The sequence below is a fragment of the Pelodiscus sinensis genome, chromosome 28 (assembly GCF_049634645.1).
Source record: "Pelodiscus sinensis isolate JC-2024 chromosome 28, ASM4963464v1, whole genome shotgun sequence".
Classification (NCBI taxonomy): domain Eukaryota; kingdom Metazoa; phylum Chordata; order Testudines; family Trionychidae; genus Pelodiscus; species Pelodiscus sinensis.
In genome coordinates this window covers 237994-259363 of record NC_134738.1, presented here as the reverse complement: position 1 = coordinate 259363, position 21370 = coordinate 237994, and the positions used below count along the sequence as shown (strand labels likewise).

The 21370-nt window shown below is 51.2% G+C and overlaps 1 protein-coding gene, 1 long non-coding RNA gene and 1 pseudogene across 2 annotated transcripts in view; 2 read left to right on the top strand and 1 right to left on the bottom strand.

Annotated features, from left to right (window-relative positions):
* The first annotated feature begins 475 nt into the window (after positions 1-475).
* LOC142820922 (pituitary homeobox 3-like) lies at positions 476-4602 on the top strand (annotated as a pseudogene).
* Positions 4603-13170: 8568 nt separating this feature from the next.
* LOC142820931 (uncharacterized) lies at positions 13171-14769 on the bottom strand. The gene is made up of 2 exons (XR_012897946.1): positions 13726-14769; positions 13171-13476 (listed from the first exon to the last, which is right to left on the bottom strand). It is a non-coding gene; the product is annotated as an uncharacterized LOC142820931 (long non-coding RNA).
* A 238-nt stretch (positions 14770-15007) lies between these two features.
* Positions 15008-21370, top strand: part of SNRNP200 (small nuclear ribonucleoprotein U5 subunit 200) — a 49367-nt gene continuing 43004 nt past the window's right edge. The window contains exons 1-4 of the mRNA XM_075910768.1: positions 15008-15165; positions 17903-18066; positions 18830-19001; positions 20929-21121. Of these exons, the coding sequence (XP_075766883.1) occupies positions 15121-15165; positions 17903-18066; positions 18830-19001; positions 20929-21121 (574 nt within the window). The 5' untranslated portion in view covers positions 15008-15120. The remainder of the gene's footprint in view (positions 15166-17902; positions 18067-18829; positions 19002-20928; positions 21122-21370) is intronic.

The following is a 21370-nucleotide window of genomic DNA, read 5'->3' as shown; positions in this document are numbered from 1 at the left end:
TGGCATTAGCCAATATGGGTAGGAGTGGTGTCCCTAATTTCTGTTTGGAAATGGGTGACAGGGGAGGGACCACGTGAGGATTACCTGTTGGGTTCCCTCCCTCTGGGGTATTTCGTATTGGCCACTGTTGGCAGACAGGATACTGGGTTAAATGGACCATTGGTCTGACGCAGTATGGCCGTTCTTATTTCGCTCTCAGGCCAGGCAGTGCTAGGAGAGTCCAGAGAGAAGGGGGGTCATATGGGGATAGGGGTATCTTTGTCAGAGTTGGGAACACAACAACCCAGCTTGCAGGGCTTATCTCCACTACTGGGCAGAGCCATGCTGCGGCAATCAAAGCTGCAGGAATCTATTTAATGGGTCTAGTGAGTCATGACAACCTCTCCGGTTGAGAATAGCATGGGGAATTGGTGGGAGAGCATCTCCTAGTACACACATCCACTTGTGTTATGGTACTAACCTACCTTGCGCCACCATGGTTCAGACAAGCCCTGAGAGGGGCATGAGGAGTGCGTTGACACCAGGGGAAGGTGGCCTAAGCTATGTTGTTATTCACGAACCGAGTACTGTCAGTTCGGTTGACATATGCCCTTGGGCTCAGTCCATAACCACAAGCCCTTTCCTCATCTCCAAAGCTCCTGCTAACTCAGCTGGAATGGTTGGGAAGGACACTCACTGACTGTATGTGCTCATGGAGCCCAGGAATGTGAGATGCGTCCCACATGTGCACACCCCTGGGGCCTGGCTCCTTGGCTTGCTGCAGAACCTCCTGGCTACGTCTACACTGCAGGCTTCTTGTACAAGAACTGTTTTGCACAAGAGTTCTTGTGCAAAAGGTCTTCCACAAGAGTGCATCCACACTGCCATGTGTTTTTGCACAAGAGATGTGCTTTTGCGCAAGAGCGTCCATGGCAGTGTGGATGCTCTCTTGTGCAAGAAAGCTCTGATGGCCATTATAACTATAGGGGTTTCTTGCACAAGAAAATCCTGTTGCCTATCCACACTGCCTTCTTGTGGAAGAACTCTTGCACAAGAGGGCTTATTCCTCGTGGGGAAAGGAATAACTCTTCCGGAAGAAGCCCTGTTTTCTGATGCTGTACTGTAAATTTACTTGCGCAAGAACGTACATGCAATGTAGACACCTGGCAAGTTTTTGTGCAAGAACAGCCATTCTTGCACAAAAAGCCCGCAGTGTAGACGTAGCCCCTGTGTTTAGCTTTGGGACTATGGGGGTATGTCTAGACTAAATGGCTCCGTCTACACCATGCTGTGCTGATGATCAACTGATCCGGCACAGCACGGTAGTCTAGACGCGGATTGGTTGGCTGGGGAAGCCTTTGCCGAATGATCCCTTATGACTCGTGAAACGAGGCTTACAGGATCAGTTGGCAAAGGCTTCCCCAGTCGACCGATCCTGGGGAATCCCCAGCTGATCGTCGGCACAGCACAGTGGCCATGTTTATTTTAATGAAGTGGGGATTATTTAAATCCCCGCTTCTTTGCCTAAGTCGGGTAAACTAGTTTACATGGCTCCGTCGATGGAGTCATGTAGTCTAGACATACCCTGGGAGTCTATAAACTCACAACTGGTGTGGAGAAAGCACCCATAACACAAGAACTAGGGATCTCCTAATGAAATTAATAAGTAGCAGGTTTAAAGCAAACAAAAGGAAGTATTTCTTCACACAATGGTCAGTCAATCTGTGGAACTCCTTGCCAGAGGATGTTGTGAAGTCCAAGACTGTTACAGGGTTAAAAAATTCATGATAAATTAATGGAAGATAAGTCCATCAATGGCTATTAGCCAGGATGAGTAGGAATGGTGTCCCTTTGTTAGTCAGAAGCTGGGAATATGTGTAGATAAATCTATGTATTATATATTGCTTCATATAAATTTATTATATATTGCTGCATATGACTTGACATTGTGCCTCTCTATATAACCTTGTAACTTTGTATTAATCCATATAACCTTGAAACTTTGTATTAATCTATATAACCTTGTAACTTTGTATTAATCCATATAACCTTGAAACTTTGTATTAGAGCCCTATATAGAAAACTTGTAGCAGAATAAGATTTTCCCCCACTCTCTTTCCCCCACTCTGTAATTAATTGCCCTGTTGAATGAATGAGGTGTGAATGAGTAAGACTTGGGAGCCAAGCACCTCCAGACAGCTACAACAGTTGAAGGGGGGTGGAAGCCAGACCCAAGGTGTCAAGTGGGCTGAAGAAAGAAGACCAGACATATTGACGGCCTTGGGGATTAGAAGCAGGCACCTTCTTTGGAAAACACCCTCTCCGCAGCACAAAGGGACCAACGGACACAGACCCAGAGTTTGAATCTGGGAAAGATTTGCATATGAGAGGGATGCTATAAAAGTGAGTTGTCTTGCAGAGGACCCCGGGTTTCGTCTTGTCACCATCGGAGCATCGATCCGGATCGGCAGAAGCCCGGCTCCACCCCTCCCCCATCTAACTCACCTGGCCAGTGCAGTTAAGGGGAGCAACTTGTTGGTAACCACAGCAAGACGGAGTGTGCTTGTGTGTGTGTGTGTGTGTGAGTGCATGAGTGACATATATATATATATCATATGCATATGATAACTGTTAATTATTCTATGTGTGATCAATAAATGTGGCGTGTTGCCTTATCCCCCTGAAAAAGATCCCGAGTACTTCTTTTAAGTACAACATATGTGACAGGGCAGGATCACTTGATGATTTCCTTTTCTGTTCATTCCCTTTGGGGCACCTGGCATTGGCCACAGTCGGAAGACAGAACATTGGGATAGATGGACCTCTGGTCTGACCCAATGTGGCTAGTCTTATGGATTGGACCCACTCTTATGGTGGTTCTCCCACTGACACCTCACTACTCTCTGACTTCCTACAGCAAAGAATGGTGAGAACTTGCGGGGCAAGTCCTCTGGCTCCAGTGGTGAAGAGGAGATTAACCTGGGCAAGAAGAGGCTGTGAAGGCAAAGGACTCACTTCACCAGCCAACAGCTGCAGGAGCTGGAGGCCACCTTCCAGCACAACCACTACCCAGACATGAGCACCAGGGAGGAGATTGCAAGCTGGATCAACCTGGCAGAATCCAGAATCAGGGTAAGGGGAGTCTCCTCAGACACTCCAGGAGGTGGCAGTCTGCATGGGAGGGGGGCCAGGCCTGGTGGGCTGTAGGGCCTCGACCTGTGGTCTGCCATCCCTTCCAACTGTAGATTCCAGAGCAGGACTCCGAGTGCATGGGGTTTGCAAAAGCCTCCAGAGTAGTGCTACAGTACAGAACCCCACTCATCAGCTGAAGGGATCACTCCATGGGACCAGTAAACTCTTGTCCTCAGAATCATGCAGTGCATTGTGCCGGTATGTTACAAGTGCTGATGGCAGGCCCAGGGACGTTTTCTCTACATAGGCCTGGTAACTGTGGGCAGAGGGTGCCTCTCAGCAACTTAAGTCAATAAGCAATTCCTACCCACATCTCCTGCAGGCTAAGCCCTCTGCCTCTGGGCGTGCAAGCTTGGGCTTTCCTTGCCCTGTAGGCAGTGTGGAGATTTGCACTGACAGAGACCAGCAAAAGCTCATTACGGGGGCTGAGTCCGCAGATGCAGGACAGATTCATGGTAGTAGGGCACTGGATTTAGTGGTGGAGGGTTGGATGGGGCAACTAGACTGCTATTTTGAACAGATTCAGAGCTGGGGCAATACCACAGAGCTCAGGAAGCTGGTACCAGGGTGGATGGGGCCATCCGGTTCTGGAAAAAGATGCCAGCTTAGCATCCCAGGAGTCTTGTTCACAGTGCCTGGACTGTGCCTACAATGCCCACTCAAGTTCCATGTATGTACTGGAGACGGGTGGGACAGGATTCAGCTGTCAGGGTCATTCAGTTCCTGGCCCCTCTGCCATCCAGCGGGCGGTGCTCTGGAGGGCATGTGCTTGCCTGGTAGCAGCTGGGCTGAACCCCCTAAAGGTACTGCACACAGGCCAACAAGCAGACCCCAGCTGGAGCTGCCTGTTACTCTGCTCACTGAGGCAGGGACAGCCCAAGCCATGACAGCTGGGAGGCCCTGTCAACTGACTGATTATCTGCAGTGACACTGAGCTCTAAGCAGGCTTTTCTCCCCTCCCTGCTCTCTGTCTCTCTCAAGGTCTGGTTTAAGAACCGCAGAGCCAAGTGGCGGAAGAAGGAGTGTCACCTGCAGCCTGACCGGTGCGAGGAGGGCTTTGGCCCTCGGCTGAATGGCCTGCCTGGCGGCCTGGATGAAGACTACAATAGCTGGGTTCCCAAGGCCTTCCAGACAAGCCCCCTCCAGCTCTTCAACTCCTCCCCACAGGCCATGTGCCCAGGGGCAGCAGCAGCCTCTGTGCCTGGAGTCCTGGCCCTGGAAAACTTCAACAGTCCGACCAGCCTTGCCAGGTCTTCTGCCCCCACCTATGGACCTGCAGCTTTGCCTTACTTGTAGCGGGACCCCTGCAACCCAAGCCTGTCTGGGCTGAGACTCAGGGCAGAGCAGCCCCAGCCCTTTGGCCTTGAGGCTCTGCTGAGCCAAGCCACAGGTCCCACCTCCAATCAGTACACACTGAACAGGCCTGTGTGAAGGGGACCCCAGAGAACCAGTACCAGCCACCCCTTCCAGATTATATGAAGGGGCTGGAGGTTCTCTCAGCAAGGACAGTGTGGAGGGAAGGTATTCCTTGTATGTGGCAATGCCCTCCGCTCCAGCCTCCACCGTGCCTGAGCTGCCCTCATAACCCAAGCCTCCTGCTTCCCTCTGCAGCACCTAGCACCCTCGATTATACCCACCCCAGGTCCTTGTCTTTGGCTATACCTGCTGTAATACAGGGTTGTGGGGGCACTGCTGAGAGGGTCAATTAAGGGTGAATTGCTCAGAGAAAGGGCTACTTACAGCCCAAGCGTGGGGGTTCCTCATTATAAGGCACCAAACCAATCACAAAGAGCATTTCTGTTTGCCACAGTGGCCAGCAAGAAACCACACAAGCAATCCCCCCAGACAGTCCATTTTCTCTTGTGCCACAACCAGCACTGCTTGCTACACAGCTGAGAAGTCATGAAAACCAATCTCACCAAATCCAAACAGCTTGAATCCTAAAGGACCAGCCATATTCCCAGGTCAATTTATACCTCACATTATACCCCAAAACACACTGTGCTAGTCCTTTAGAATCTAAAATCTAAGGCTACAGCTACACTGGCATGATTTTGCACAAAAACTCTTGCAGAAGAGAGCGTCTACACTGGCATGTGCCTTTGCGCAAGAGATGTGCTTTTGCACAAGAGCATCCTTGCCAGTGTAGATGCTCTCTTGAGAAAGAAAACTCTGATGGCCATTTTAACCATAGGGCTTTCTTGCGCAAGAAATTCAGGTTGCCTGTCTACATTGGCCTCTTCTGGAAGAGCTCTTGCGCAAGAGGGCTTATTTCTGAGTGGGAGCATCATAGTTCTTGTGCAAGAAGCACTGATTTCATACATTAGAACATCAGTGTTCTTGCGCAAGAACTTGCAGCCAGTGTAGACAGGCAGCAAGTTTTGGCGCAAAAGCGTCTGCTTTTGTGCAAGATCGCGCCAATGTAGATACAGCCTAAAGGTATATTTATAAAAAGAAAGAAAGGGTAAGACTTGAAGGAATCAAATGCATATGCCTATTGCAAAGTTCTTGGTGCAGGTTTGTTGCAGAGGTAGAATAATCTGTTGGTTTTAATCAAATCTCTGGAATATACCATGTTAGGATGGATCATTAATCTTTTTAAGCTTCAGTTCACAGCAAAGATCCTCTAGAGGTGATGACAAAATGGAAGAGCCCTCGGAGCCCTTCTATATCCTTGGAGGAACTCCCTGTGCCCTCCTTACACCCTTGCCTACGTGGAGGGACTCCCATTATTCTCTGTGGAAAAATACAGCTACAACATAGAGTTTGTCACATGATCAAGTCACCTGCCCATGTATCACTCAGTCCTCTTCAGGCAGCAGCCATTACTTAGATGCTGGTCTGAATGTTTACAGCAAAGCTCATCTGATGTGGGTTGGCACCACTAGGTGGTGCTTTTCACATTGGTTTTTCCGAGCCTCCTGCTGATATTGCCCAAAAGCAAACATTTGGGCTACGTCTAGACTGGCATGATTTTCCGCAAATGCTTTTAACGGAAAAGTTTTCTCATATAAGATCGTCAGTGCTTTTGCGGAAATACTGTGCTGCTCCCGTTCGGGCAAAAGTCTTTTTCCGAAAGACATTTGCGCAAAATGGCCAGTGTAGACAGCACAGTAGTGTTTTCCGCAAAACAGCCCCAATCGCGAAAATGATCGGGGCTTTTTTGCGGAAAACTGCGCCTAGATTGGCCACTGACGCTTTTCTGCAAAAAGTGCTTTTGCGGAAAAGCATCCTGCCAATCTAGACATGCTTTTCTGAAAATGCTTTTCACGGAAAACTTTTCTGTGAAAAGCATTTTCGGAAAATCATGCCAGTGTAGACATAGTCCCCCTGTATAAAACTATGGCACGCCCACATCTTGAGTACTGTGTACAGATGTAGTCTTCTCACCTCAAAAAAGATATTTTGGCCTTGGAAAGGGTTCAGAAAAGAGCAACTAAAATGATTAGGGGTTTGGAACATATGAAGAGAGGCTAAAGTGACTGGAACTTTTCAATTTGGAAAAGAGGAGACTGAGGCGGGATATGATAGAGGTATATAAAATCATGAGTGGTGTGGAGAGGGTGAATAAAGAAAAGTTATTCATTATTTCCCATAATATAAGGACTAGAGGACACCAAATTAAATTAATGGGTAGCAGGTTTAAAACTAACAAGCGAAAGTTCTTCTGGACGCAGCACATAGTCAACCTGTGGAACTCCTTGCCAGAGGAGGCTGTGAAGGCTAGAACTATAACAGAGTTTAAAGAGAAGCTAGATAAATTCATGGTTTGGGTCTACACTGGCGTGATCTTGCGCCAAAGCGTCCGCTCTTGCGCAAAAACTTGCTGCCTGTCTACACTGGCTGTGTGTAAACGGACATTCTACTGTATAAAATCAGGGCTTCTTGCACAAGAACTATGATGCTTCCGCTCAAGAATAAGCCCTCTTGTGTGTAACCCTTCTGCCAGGCTGAGTAAATAGCAGCAAGGGCCGGGTTCAGTATCTAGGGGTCTCCTCCCAACAAGGTAATACAACACTGGCTCGAGCCCCCACCCAGTGACCTGGGAAATCTTACATACACCTCTGGGTGCCTCAAAAGAGGTAATTCTTCCCCTCTCGCAAGCACAGAGCCTCAGTATACAGGCAGTCCCCGGGTTACTTACAAGATAGGGACTGTAGGTTTGTTCTTAAGTTGAATCTGTATGTAAGTCGGAACTGGCGTCCAGATTCAGCCGCTGCTGAAACTGACCGCCAGTTCTGACTTACATACAGATTCAACTTAAGAACCCCAAGACAGCTGCTGCTGAAACTGATCAGCCGCTGATTCCAGGAAGCCCGGGGCAGAGCAACTGTGCCTCGGGCTTCCTGTAGTCAGCGCTGGTCAGTTTCAGCAACGGCTGACTTGGGGACGCCTGGGGCAGAGCAGCTGGGGTGCTGCTGGGTTGCTCCAGTAGCGCCGCTCCTCGGCGCTACTGGACCAACCCAGCAGCACCCCAGCTGCTCTGCCCCAGGCGTCCTGATTCAGCCACTGCTGAAACTGACCAGCAGTGGCTGAATCAGGACACCTGGGGCAGAGCAGCTGGGGTGCTGCTGGGTTGGTCCAGTAGTGCCCAGAGCGGCGCTGCGGGACCAACCGGCAGCGCCCCAGCTGCTCTGCCCCAGGGTCCACAACAAAAGCCTGGTCTTCTGGGGGGGGGGGCACACTAGCTGCGCCCCCCCCCCCAGCAGACCAGGGACATGGGGAGCAAAGCCGCAGTGGCGGGGTGCCTCGCCTCTGAGGCTTTGCTCTGGCGCGGGACCCACCGCCGCTGCGGCTTTGCTCGCGGTGCCCCTGGTCTGCTGGAGACGGTCCCCAGCAGAACAGGGGCACCGGGAGCAGCTTTTCTCGCCCCGGAGGTCGAGGTGGCTGACCGCTGCCTGCGATCTCCGGGGCGAGAAAGCCCCGTTCGTAAGTGCGGGTCCGACGTAAGTCGGATCGGGGACTGCCTGTAGTAGCAAACCTTTAATAACATGAGGTAACCAACACCACAACTCGGATTTACAGACCCAGATTTACAGACCCAGACTAAACACGAGCAAAGGCCCTCCCCCCAGCCACAAATCCCCCCAAAGTCCCAAAAGTCCAACACCCCAAAAGTCTCTGCCCCGGCTCAGTGCTGGCCCAGGGTTCACAAGTTCACCTGGCAGAGTTTCACCATCCCAACCTGGAGGGGTGGGCATGGGATGGGCATCGATGCACCTTACCTGGTCCGGTGGTGGCTCCGCCTGTCATCCAGTGAGCCGCCTTCACTGTCCGGCTCTGCCAACCGTCTCAGTCCATGCTCCTGGCTGCCAGCTGGTCTCAGTCCATGCTCCTGGCAGCCAGGTCACAGCTGCCGCTCCTACCAGCCTGCAGGTCATCCCACCAGCCTGCAAGTCATCCCGTCAGCCCGCACTTGCAGGTCACCCCAGCAAAGCACTCTGCTGTCCACCTGCACTTGCTGGTTGTTCCTTGCAAGCTGCTCTGCTAGTAGCCCAGCACCAGGCTCCCCACAGCACACAGTGATTTCAGCTCATAGCAGATGAGCCTTAGCACTAGTACTCTACTAGCCTATAATGAAACTGACTCCACACCTCACAACTAGATTCCTAATAGAATCCAAATTAACTCTGATATTCCAAAGTGGAGGGGAACAATCAGTGTTGTTCAGGCCCTCAGACAAAGCCCCACCATCAGGTACAAAGACCCGTCCCCAATCTCTCTCAATTTGACTGGGTTTGGAACCCATGCCCCTTGTCTAGCGAGTGCTACTTAGGTTATGGCGAAGCCCTCTGTCATAAACAGTTCCACCATTCCATTGTCCTTGATTCGCATAATCAGGGTAACAACACTTTTATCTCCCCTGCCTCAATAACAGAGAGACGGGGCTCCCACAGTGGCCAAAGTGACCATTTGGGCTGCTGTGAGTACATACTAGACAGGGTGGGTGTGTCTATGCAAATTGAGCTCAGCCCCTGAGGTCTCTTTGCACCACTTGCCACAATTCACCACCAAATGTCAGGATAGAGTTTACCCTGACCCTGCTTACATCTGCAAGAGCTCTTCCAGAAGAGGCCAGTGTAGACAGGCAACATGAATTTCTTGTGCAAGAAAGCCCGATGGTTAAAATGACCATCAGAGCTTTCTTGCGCAAGACAGCGTCTACACTGGCAAGGATGCTCTTGCGCAAAAGCACATGCCAGTGTAGACACTCTCTTGTGGAAGAATTTTTGCACAAGAACTCTTCCACAAAAGGGTTCTTGCGCAACAAGCTGCCAGTGTAGACGTAGCCCCTGGAGATTAGGTCCATAAAAGGCTATTAGCCAGGGGGTAGAAATCGTGTCCCTGGCCTCTGTTTGTCAGAGGCTGGAGATGGATGGCATGAGAGAAATCGCTTTATCATTGTCTTCGGTCCACCCCCTCTGAGGCACTTGGTGCTGGCCACCATCGGCAGACAGGCTACTGGGCTAGATGGACCTTTGGTCTGTTACCCGGAGAGCTGGGGTAAACAATTGCTGTGCTATGGGCTATGCAATTTAATTAAAGCCTAAGGTGCCCTCCCACAGAAGCCAGATTCGGCCTGGTATCCTGTATCTAATCACCAGGGAAACAGCTTAGAAATCACCAAACAACAAGAATTTAGGGCCAAACCATGTATTTTAAATGTAAGACCAAACATTAGCAAACAGCATACAACTCAGCAACAGTCCCACCCTAACCCTGGAAAAGAAGAAGATAGAAGAGTCCCACACACACAAGGGTATACATTACATTCAACGCGGCGATTGATGTTCGATGTCCGTGACCTTCAACCTTGCGGCTAGTGAAAAGCCTTAAGGGAGGACAAACGGAGCGATCCCTCGATGGATACTTCTCGCCTCCTGCGAGCTGACGCTTGGTGGGCACCGGATCCTGTCCAAGTATCCGTAAGCGAGACAGTGTTATAAGTCCCAAAGTCTTAGTGGGAGCGGGAAAGGCTTCCCTTATTCCAGTTAACGTCACTGGCAGTGGGTAGTCTTGTCAGACTGCAGGCTGGAACCTTGGCCTCCTCCGGGTAGACGATGACACAGGGCAATGATGATTACAGACGCACACACAGGACATGAAGGGGGCCAAAGAACACGAATGCTCTTTGACAAGGGTATATAAACACCTCATGGCGGGAAAACCATGAAGAGAGCGGGGTGCAGAGAACTAGAGCTGGGTGCATAAAACTTGGGTGCCGTGTGCAGAGAATGGGTGCACACACAGGCAATTGGGCGGTGTGCACAGCCTTTGGTGCTGAGTGCATAGGTTTAGTGCTGGGTGCACAGCATTCTTTTACCCGTTTTGGCGGGAAAACTGCTTTGAGGGAAAAAGAACCCCTCAGACTCCGTTTTATATTATGCCCAGGCAACAGGTCTGACCCAGTACGGCCATTCTTATGTTCTTATCCACTCAGGCTCTGTCTACACTGGACCACTTATTCCGGAAAATCAGCCGCTTTTCCGGAATAAGCTGCGAGCTGTCTACACTGGCCCTTGAATTTCTGGAAAAGCAACGATGCTCTACTGTACAAAATCAGCCGCTATTCCAGAAAAACTATTCTGCTCCCGCTCGGGCATAAGTCCTTATTCTGGAACACTGTTCCGGAAAAGGGCCAGTGTAGACAGCCCAGTAGTCTTTTCCAGAAAAAAGCCCCGATCGCGAAAATGGCCTAAATCTTCAGCCATACCGTGTTGGGCTTTGGGTCTACCCACCCTGGGTCCTGCTCCCCCCATACCTGCCTCAGGTCCTTGGGTGTACCCACCCCATGTCCTGTGTCCTCAGCCATACCTGCCCTTGGCCATACTCACCTCCCCGCACCATCAACTATATCCACCCCAGGCCACAGGCCCTCAGTCATACCTGCCCTGGGTTCTCAGATGTACCCACCACTGGAGCCTGGGTTCTCGGCCATACCTGCCCTGGGTTCTCAGCTATTCCTGCCCCTGTACCTGGGTTCTCAACTGTATCCATCCCAAGTCCTGGGTTCTTGGCCACACTTGCCCTGGTTTCTCACCTGTACCTTTTCCAGGCCCTGGTTTCTCAGCTGTACCCATCCCAGGGCATGGGTGTTGTCCTTAAGAGTACTGCATGAGGGTATGTCTACACTAGAAAGTTAGTTCGAACTAACGGACGTTAGTTCGAACTAACTTTCCTATGCGCTACACTAGCGCTCCGCTAGTTCGAATTTGAATCGAACTAGCGGAGCGCTTAGTTCGAACTAGGTAAACCTCATTTTACGAGGACTAACGCCTAGTTCGAACTAGCTAGTTCGAACTAAGGGCTGTGTAGCCCTTTAGTTCGAACTAGTGGGAGGCTAGCCCTCCCCAGGTTTCCCTGGTGGCCACTCTGGCCAACACCAGGGAAACTCTATGCCCCCCTCCCGGCCCCGGACCCCTTAAAGGGGCACGGGCTGGCTACGGTGCCCGTGCCAGGTGCAAGCCTGCCAGCACCCAGCTAGCAGACCCTGCACCTGGCACGGCACAGAGCCACCCACCCGATGCCCCCCAGCCCACCCCCTCTTGCCGGGACCAGGCTGGCGGCTCCCGGGAGCTTGCCCTGGACCGCAAGAGGCGGGCACCTTCCTGGGCTAGTGCGGACATCGTGGACCTCGTCCACGATCTCCGCACTAGGCACAGGAAAGTGGCCGTCTAGGGCAGGAGAGCTGCCAGCCTGGCCACCCAGGACCAGGTGTGCATGAAAATCAAGGGGGTCCACTGAGACCCCCGACACTGAGCCCTGAGCTTACAATGGCCGTACTGGGTCAGACCAAAGGTCCATCTAGCCCAGTAGCCTGTCTGCCAACAGCGGCCAACCCTAGGGACCCTGGAGGGGATGGACCGAAGACAATGACCAAGCCATTTGTCTCGTGCCATCCCTCTCCAGCCTTCCACAAACTTTGGGCAGGGACACCACTCCTACCCTCTGGCTAATAGGACTCCATGGACCCAACCTCCATGACTTGATCTCACTTCCCTTTAAACTCTGTTCTAGTTGTAGCCTTCACAGCCTCCTGCAGCAAGGAGTTCCACAGGTTAACTATTTGCTTTGTCAACAACAACAACTTTCTCTTACTAGTTTCAAGCCTGCTACCCATTCCTTTCCTTTGGTGTCCTCTAGTCCTTCTTTATGGGAACTCAGGAAGAACTTTTCTGAATGCACCCTCTCCACCCAACCCCTGCTTTTAGAGACCTCTATCCTGTCCCCCCTCCGTCTCCTCTTTTCTAAGCTGAACAGTCCCAGTCTCTGTAGCCTTTCTTCATCTGGGACCTGTTCCCAACCCCTGATCATGTTAGTTGCCCTCCCCTCTCCCAGCCTTTCTCTTCCCCTCTCCCACCTCCTTTTCCCAGTCTCCCCCAGTTTTTTTCAATAAAGACAGAGTCAATGTTGGAAGAAACGTTATCTTTATTTTGTACATCAATAAGAAGGGGGGCTAGGGAAGGGTAAGTGGAAGGAGGTGAGGGAGGTATGGGGTACGAGCCCCCGATGGCGAGGACTGGGCTGGCTCTGCGGGCTTCTGGGGGTGGAAGCTCTCCTGCTGCCCCCCAATTACCCCCTCTCCCCAGATGGCAGCCTGCGGCAAGTGCAGCCGGGGTGATGGCCGAGTGGTGTGATGTGCTCAGTGTGGGCACTCAGGGCACTCCAAGCCAGAACTTCTTTGCAAGCGGGGCACCCCTGAGAACTGTGTGTCCGGGGTGGGGGTCGGGACCCTTTAAGCGCAGCCCTCGGCTAGCCTGAGACAGCATCTCCATGCTCTAAGTCCTCCTTTTATGCCCTGCCGGCACTGCTTCCGGCCAGCCTTAAGCCCTGTTCAGAGTCCACTCAATGTGGACTTACTAGTTCGAACTAGCAAAACGCTAGTTCGAACTAGTTTTTAGTTCTAGATGCGTTAGTTCGAACTAGCTTAGTTCGAATTAACTAATTCGAACTAAGTTAGTTCGAACTAGCGCTGTAGTGTAGACGTACCCTGAGATCTTTTCAGGGCAAAAAGGCAAAACACCATATTTATTGGTAGCACATATATCAATCAACACTTATCATATGCATATGATAACACAAGCACACCCCATCTTCTTGTTGTTACCAATAATTGTTCCCTCTAACTGCACTGGCCAGGTGAGTTAGGTGGGGGAGGGGTAGAGGGCTTCTGCAGATCTGGGTAGGTGCTCCCATGTTGACAAGACAAAAACCCAGGGTCCCTCTGCAAGATGCCTTAGATTTATAGTGTCTTCCCTCTCCTGCAGATCTCCACCAGTTGGTCATCACATGCATATGCATCATCTGTAAGAGTCATCATATGCATATGCAGTTAAGTGATAGAAATGTAGCCGTGTTAGTCTGGGGTAGTTGAAGCAAAATGCAGGACAATGTAGCACTTTAAAGACTAACAAGATGGTTTATTAGATGATGAGCTTTTGTGGGCCAGACCCACTTCCGAAAGCTCATCATCTAATAAACCATCTTGTTAGTCTTTAAAGTGCTACATTGTCCTGCATTTTGCTTCATATGCAGTTAAGACATCTGTGGCACCTTCTTTTGGGTGGTGTCTCAATGCTGCCACATTCTCCTTCAAAGAGGGTGCTTCCAAAAGCTGGCACTTGCTGCTGACTCCCAAAGTGTCCATATGTCCACTCATCTTTCAATGAGCCCACTTCACAGATCCCATTGTTCTTCTCATTGTTCTTGGATCTGGCTTCCACCCCTCTCCAACCTTTGCAAGTGTCCAGAGGTGGTTGTCTTTCATGCCTTATCCATTCACACCTCATTCACTCAATAGGACAATCAATTACGCAAAACGGGGTACAAAGTCTACAAGATACAAGGTTTCTATGTAAAAAGACTTAATACAAAGTTTCTATGTTCTATATGAAAGTATACAAAGTTTCTATATAAAAGGACTTAATGTAACAAAGCTAAAGACGTAATACAATGCTAAAAGAACTTGATACAGAGTCAATTGATAAAAATGTCAATGAGAAAATAATTAATACAGAGATTAATGAGATGTATCTACATGGGTTCTTGGCTGTACCCACCCTAGGTTCCCGACTGTACTTACCCCGGGCTCTGGGTTGGGTTGTACCCACCGCAGGGCCTGGGGTCTTAGGTTATACCTGCCCTGGATTCTCAGTTGTACCTATCCCAGGGTCTGGGTTCTGGGCCGTACCCACCCTGAGTTCTCGACTACACCTGCGCTGGATGCTCATTTGTACCCACCCCAGGATCTGGCTTCTCAGCTGTACCTGCGCTGGGGCCTGGGTTCTGGGCTGTACCTGCGAACCCGGAATGTCCATGGCCCAGCTGTTGCCTGGGGCTACGAGAGGTCAATAAAAGGGCTAAGGGGCATGGGCTCTGTGCCAGCTGAAAGTTACCCCTCCCAGGAGCCAGCACCGCCTCGCCTGCGCCCCGCCACCCGCACTGCGCCCAGCAGGACACCGCTGCGCAGCGCGCTTCCCTGCATCCCCCGCCAGCTTCTTCGCATCCAAACAAAACCGCGAAGAGGAGGAGCCCTGCCCCGCCCAGACCAGACCAATGCTCCGGGGGGCCAGGAGCCCTGGGGCCATGCGCATTGAAACTCTGCCCACCCTGCAAGCGGGAGCTGATCCGCCTCGGGGGCCACGTGGGCGCTTCCTGCCATCTGAGCACGCGCACGCCTGATGGACACAAAGCCCGGCCCGTCGCTAGGCAACGCGGGGCGTGTTCGGGCCAGGGCCAGCTCTTCGGGGGCGGACCCATGACGTAATATCGCATGGCCCCCTGGCCGGGGGTGATGACGTATGGGCGAGAGGGCCTCTTGAGAAGCAACGGCTCGTTCTTCAGCACTTCCGGGGTGTTCCGGAAGTACTTGCTGCCTTGGTTCGGACGTGCGTGCGGTGCTGCGTTTCCGCTTGGTCGCGGCCGGGGCCGGGTAGCTGAGGCGGCGCCATGGCTGATGTGACCGCGCGGAGCCTGCAGTACGAATACAAGGCGGTGAGTGGGGGCGGGGAGAGCAGTCCCCGGAGAGGGGCGCGGGCGCCCGGTTTTGGGGGAGACGACTAGGCTCTGCCGAGCTTTTCTCGGGCGGCCGGTACATTCCTCACTCCGGTTCCCCCTCGGGGGAGGCCTGCCCGCCTGCTCCCTCAGCAGGTCCAGGGGCCTCGCGCTCAATCGGGGAGACTCCCGTGGACAGCAGGTGGGGTAAAGACTTGTCCCAGCCCTGTGGGTGCTGGTGCATAAAGGTCTCTAGCATCTGCTTTAGTGTCCCATTGAGCCTCGCCCCAGCCTGCTGAGGCTGCGTATTTCACACCCCAAACTTCTCCCACCAGCACCAGAGCAGGGCTGACATAAAGTTGAACCTTTGGTCTGCAAGGACCTCCTTGGGAAACCCCACTCTGCTGAAAATGGTTAGCAGTGTGTCTGCCTCAATAGAAGACCGAGCCACTGCCTCAGAGTAGTGAGTAGTGAAATCTTCCCAGTTTGGGTGGCTTTCCTGAAATGTCCCACTATATCCTTAGCCATCTTCTGGAAAGGCTCCTCTTATGATTGGCAGAGGCCTCAAGTTGGCTTTCCCCTTGTCCTGGGCCCTCCCTATCCTGTGGTAAGGGTTGCAGGACTGTTGGATAGCATCAAAGATTCCAGGCCAGTAAAAGTTCTGTAGCAGCCACTGCCTGGTGTGCTGGAGACCCTGGTTTCCCGAGAGTGGGATGTCACAGGTCAGGTACAGTAGCCTTCCAAGGTACTTTTTGGGAATCACCTACTGCTGCTGGACCCCCACCCCCTGCTATGACTCCACTTCCCTTGGGGATGGAATCCATTCCCGGTTCAGGAATCCCTTCAACCACAGGAACCTCTCCTTGCATTCTTCCCCCAGCAGTTGTGCTGCACTGAGGCCAGCCAGGTCCCTCAGCTTCTGTAAGGAGGGATCTTTCTGCAACTCAGCCTTGAGTTTAGCAGCCAGGGAAGGGATGGAGACCTGTTCCCCTTCACAGCCTGGGTCTGACATCACAGCAATGCCAAGCCTGGCTGTTGGGAATTTTCTGCCAGTGTAGGGCCCTGTGCCCCCTTCAGGTTACCCTCACCAGGGCAGAGTGCCTCTTGCTGGCTTTGGCTAAGGGTAGTGACCAGAACACTGTGGGGTCCTTCTTCCAGATCACTCCCCATCAGCACCCCAGTGGGCAAGTGATGGTGCACCTCCACCTCTTTTGGGCCCTTTTAGCCCCCCCATTTCAGGTACTCTTGCTATGGGTACCTTGAATGGGGTCCTGTCTATGCATGTCAAAGTCAGGTGGGCATTGGGCATCATCAAGTCTGGTGCCACCACCTCAGACTGGGCCAGTATTACCATAGCACCCTTGTCCCAGTGCCCCATGATTTATTAGGCAACAGGGACATAGCGTAGAACAGGCTTGTCAGCAGAGCAACCAGAAGCAGTTATTGCAATCTGTCATGTGGGGGGGAGGGCAGAGCCAGGGCCTCCCCCTGCAAGGTTCCCGCTAAGTTTTTCCATTGTTGAGTGAAATAAATGTATGTGCACTGAGAAATGTGCAGATGTGCACCACCAATAGAAACACATGCTGTGGGCACTCTGCTAATCAGCTGGGCAGCATCTGAATCTCTGCTGGGCAGCTGCCCAAGCACTCAGTCTACAGGGAACACTATCCCCCTGCTTCCCTAAAATAGCTGAGATTAATCTACATCCCCAGCAGTCTTGTCCCAGTCCCCAGCTTGGCCTTTTCTCCAGTTTTTGTCCTGCTTCCTGGGCAGCAGGTGCTCTTTCTCCCCCACCCCGCTTAGGTTACAAAGGGCTTCAGCCATTGTGTACATGTAGGCAGCTGGGGTAGCTGCCTTCAGCTATGGGAATTTTGGGTTGTATTTTCACTATCTAGGTATTGATGTAGTGCTGTGAGAAACTGAGGCACACACATGGGATTACCATAGGACAGTAGCATTCACATGCGACATCATAAAGTGAATAAAAGCCCCCAGTTTGTCATACCATTCCTTTCTTTGCATCCCTCACTGGGTTAATTTTCTTTATTATATCCAACATAAGCTACTGGTAAAAAAAATTAAAAAGCAGAGTCCTGCAGCACTTTAGCAACTAACAAAAAATATAGATGGTCTCTAAAGTGCTGCAGGATTATTGTTTTTTACATTTTTTTTTTTCAGTTACAGACTAACATGACTACCTTCTGAAGTGTATAAGCTACTTGTATATGCTTTCTAGGCGTTTGAAGTCATTTCCCTCTCTCCCTCTAATTTGCTCTTGAATAGTTGATTCCTACTTCTGGTTGGCTACTGCTACCATCGACTTCTTAAATTTCCAGGCAAGCATTGCCCTGCTTTCCCTGTACTGACCCTTTTCCTTGTGACACTACTTATAAATATCTGCAAAGCTACCTCATTTCTTTTCAGATCCCTTCTCAAAACTGTTTTTTGCCGTGAGGCCTACAAAAAGCTTGATTGCTAGTGTGCTGAGACCACTATTGATTGTCAATATTAACTCATTGATTCTTTAAGCTGTGCTAGTTGTATCCATGAGGAGTTCCTAGTTTTATACTTGGATTGTAAGCTTTTGGGAGCAGAGATTGTCTTTTGTTTGTATAGCACTTGGCACCACAGGGTCTTGGCTTATGACACTAGGCACCACAGTAATGAGGATAATGTATAGGAATTTGTTTGATTTCTTCACACCTCTTATCTGCTCTTGTGATGTTATCCCTTTCAGAATTCTAATCTTGTACTGCAAGCTGATCGCTCCTTGATCGACAGGACCAGGCGAGATGAGCCTACAGGGGAAGTGCTCTCCTTGGTTGGGAAGCTGGAGGGCACTCGAATGGGGGACAAGGCTCAAAGAACAAAACCCCAGATGCAGGAAGAGAGACGAGCAAAGTGAGTGGGTTACACAGGAAATTGTTTTTCAGAGCTTGGAGTTTTAAGAAGCTAAATGGACAGAGCATTAAATTAGAGCATCCTTACTGCAGCATGGTATTCAGAAGTCTAATGCTGCACAGCTTGTGTAGGGATCTAGCCTTATGAATTTATAAGTATTTCCATGCTGCCTGGATCATTAAAGATACAGTTTAGTCATGGAGGTTTCAGATTCCATGATTTCTTAGCCACTCACCCTTCCCTGTACTCCCACCCCCCCATTATTTCCAGTAAAAGTCATGGACAGGTTGTGAGTGTCTATTACATTTTTATTGTCTGTGACCGCTGTGTTTTTTACTGAAAATAACTGACACAATCTCAACCTTAATTAATATGCAGTTATGTAGGGAAACTCAAAGTATGAAATTACAAATATTGCAGCTGATACTTTTATTTGGATTTAACTATGTTTATTTAAATGCAAGCAAATCTAGTGAACATGCCTATTTTTAGTTTTAAAATTTCCAGCACAACTTTAACCATTGCATCTAAGCTATCTGATATCTTCTGTGAAGGATAAATGACCCCTGATTAGAATGATAGCCCTTTTGTTTGGTAGGTGAGGCAGGGGGTGAGTGACTCTTACTGCATGTTGACCAGTTTAAAGTCAAATGTGGGGACAGGATTGTCCATTGTCTTCTGCCTGCCAAAGGACTAGCACAATTCGGAGAATGAACTTCATCTGCTGATTAACTTGTCATGTTTGCCTTTCCCTTCTTTCTAGGAGGAGAAAGCGTGATGAGGACAGACATGATATCAATAAAATGAAGGGTTATACATTGCTCTCTGAGGGCATTGATGAGATGGTGGGAATCATCTACAAACCCAAAACCAAGGAGACCCGGGAGACCTATGAGGTGCTGCTAAGTTTCATTCAGGCAGCCCTTGGGGACCAGGTAAGGATGGGCACAGACCTGTGAGGGCATCTTTGCTCTATCTGCTTGTGAGATGAAGGCACATCAGCTGATTGGAGTTGTCAGAACTCCCAGAGTGTGTGCGAGGCAAATAGCTGGCAGAGCTGCAGCTCAGATGATTGAGTAAGAGAGCCTTTGGATCCTCATGGCTAATCCTTCTCTTGCAAGCTGGTGACATTTATAACAAGTTGTGTGTGCTAACCCTCTTCATCTAGTCATGTCTCCTGAAATGGGGGTCTAAGCTCTGAGCAGGGTAGTAGCTGTTGCTGTTTCTCTGGTTGTCACACAGTGCTGCAGTGTCTTAAAGGGGAATGCTTCCAGCTGGGCTGATTTTTCCATGGAGATAATTTATTGCAGATAGCAAGCTGGATGCAGTTAGTCCATAAATGTGAGCCAGTACAGGCAGTCCCTGCCTTATGCGGATCTCACTTATGTTGGATCCGCACTTACAAACGGGGCTTTTCTCGCCCCGGAGCTCACAGGCGGCGGGTCGCCACCAGTGTCCTCCAGGGCGAGAAAAGCTTCTCCCGGTCTCCCTGGTCTGCTGGGGGGGTCCAGCAAAGCCGCTGTCCCCCCCAGCAGACTAGGGACACCCGAGCAAAGCTGCCCAGGTGGCAGGAGTCCCGCTCATTTGCCCCGGAGCAAAGCCGCCCAGGCAGCGGGACTCCCGCCGCCTGGGCGGCTTTGCTCCTGTCCCCCTGGTCTGCTGGGGGGGTCCAGCAAAGCCGCTGGACCCCCCCCAGCAGACCAGGGACACCCGAGCAAAGCTGCCGCCTGGGCGGCTTTGCTCCTGTCCCCCTGGTCTGCTGGGGGGGTCCAGTGGCTTTGCTGGACCCCCCCCCCCCCCCCCAGCAGACCAGGGGGACAGGAGCAAAGCCGCGGAGCACGTCCGCAGTGGGACAGCCCGGGCGCGCTTGGGCTGTCCCGCTGTGGGCGTGCTCTGTGGCTTTGCTCCTGTCCCCCTGGTCTGCTGGGGGCGGGGGAGTGCAGCTAGTGCCCCTCCCCAGCTGACCAGGCTTTTCTTGCCTACCCCTGGGGTAGAGCAGCTGGGGACTGCTGGGTTAGTCCCGCAGCGCCGCTCCGGACCAACCCGGCAGCACCCCAGCTGCTCTGCCCCAGGCATCCTGATTCAGCCACTGCTGGTCAGTTTCAGCAACGGCTGAATCAGGATGCCTGGGGCAGAGCAGCTGTGGTGCTGCTGGGTTGCACCAGTAGCGCCGAGGAGCCACGCTACTGGAGCAACCCAGCAGCACCCCAGCTGCTCTGCCCCAGGTGTCCCCAAGTCTGCCGCTGCTGAAACTGACCAGCGGCTGACTACAGGAAGCCTGAGGCAGAGTTGCTCTGCCCCAGGCTTCCTGGAATCAGCCGCTGATCAGTTTCAGCAGCAGCTGACTTGGGGACGCCTGGGTTTCTTAAGTTGAATCTGTATGTAAGTCAGAACTGGCGTCCAGATTCAGCCGCGGTTGAAACTGATCAGTTTCAGCAGTGGCTGATGCCAGTTCCGACTTACTTACAGATTCAACTTAACAAACCTACAGTCCCTATCTTGTACGTAACCCGGGGACTGCCTGTATTATGGTTCCCCAGGTGAGGAGTGGCAGGGCTTACCTCAGTAGGGAAATGCACAGTCAAGTACATTTCCCCACCCTTCCCTCCCCCCAATTAGATGAGCTACAGCTGTTCTCATTTCTCAGTTAAGTCCTTCAGTGGCTATTAGCCAGGATGGGTGGGACTGGTGTCCCTAGCCTCTGATTGTCTGGAAATGGGTGACAAGGGAGGGCTCATGTGAGGATTAGCTGTTGTGTTCCCTCCCTCTGGGGCATCTGGTATTGGACACTGTCAGCAGACAGACTACTGAGATAGATGGGCCGTTGGTCTGACCCAATGTGGCCGTTCTTATGTTCTGCAGCCTCGTGACATTCTCTGTGGAGCAGCTGACGAGGTCTTGGCTGTATTGAAGAATGAGAAGCTGCGAGACAAAGAGAGGCGGAAGGAAATTGATTTACTCTTAGGACAGACTGATGATACCCGCTATCACGTGCTGGTGAACTTGGGCAAGAAGATCACAGACTATGGTGGTGACAAGGAGATCCAGAACATGGGTAGGAGTCACCCTTGAGCTTGTGTCTGGACTGCTCCCTTGCATTATTTTACAGAGCATAGTACACAGGTTGTAAGCAATAGATGGTGTGCAAACAGGGCACAATGCCTGTATATGGGGAGGCTAGAAAGTGTGGTAGGCTGAGATCAGGCTTGCAAAATGCTTCTTTGGGACTTGATGATAAATAGTTATTGCGCTTAGACTAGTGTGTATGTTTTAATTGCTAAGTCATGCATACAACTTTGAGAGA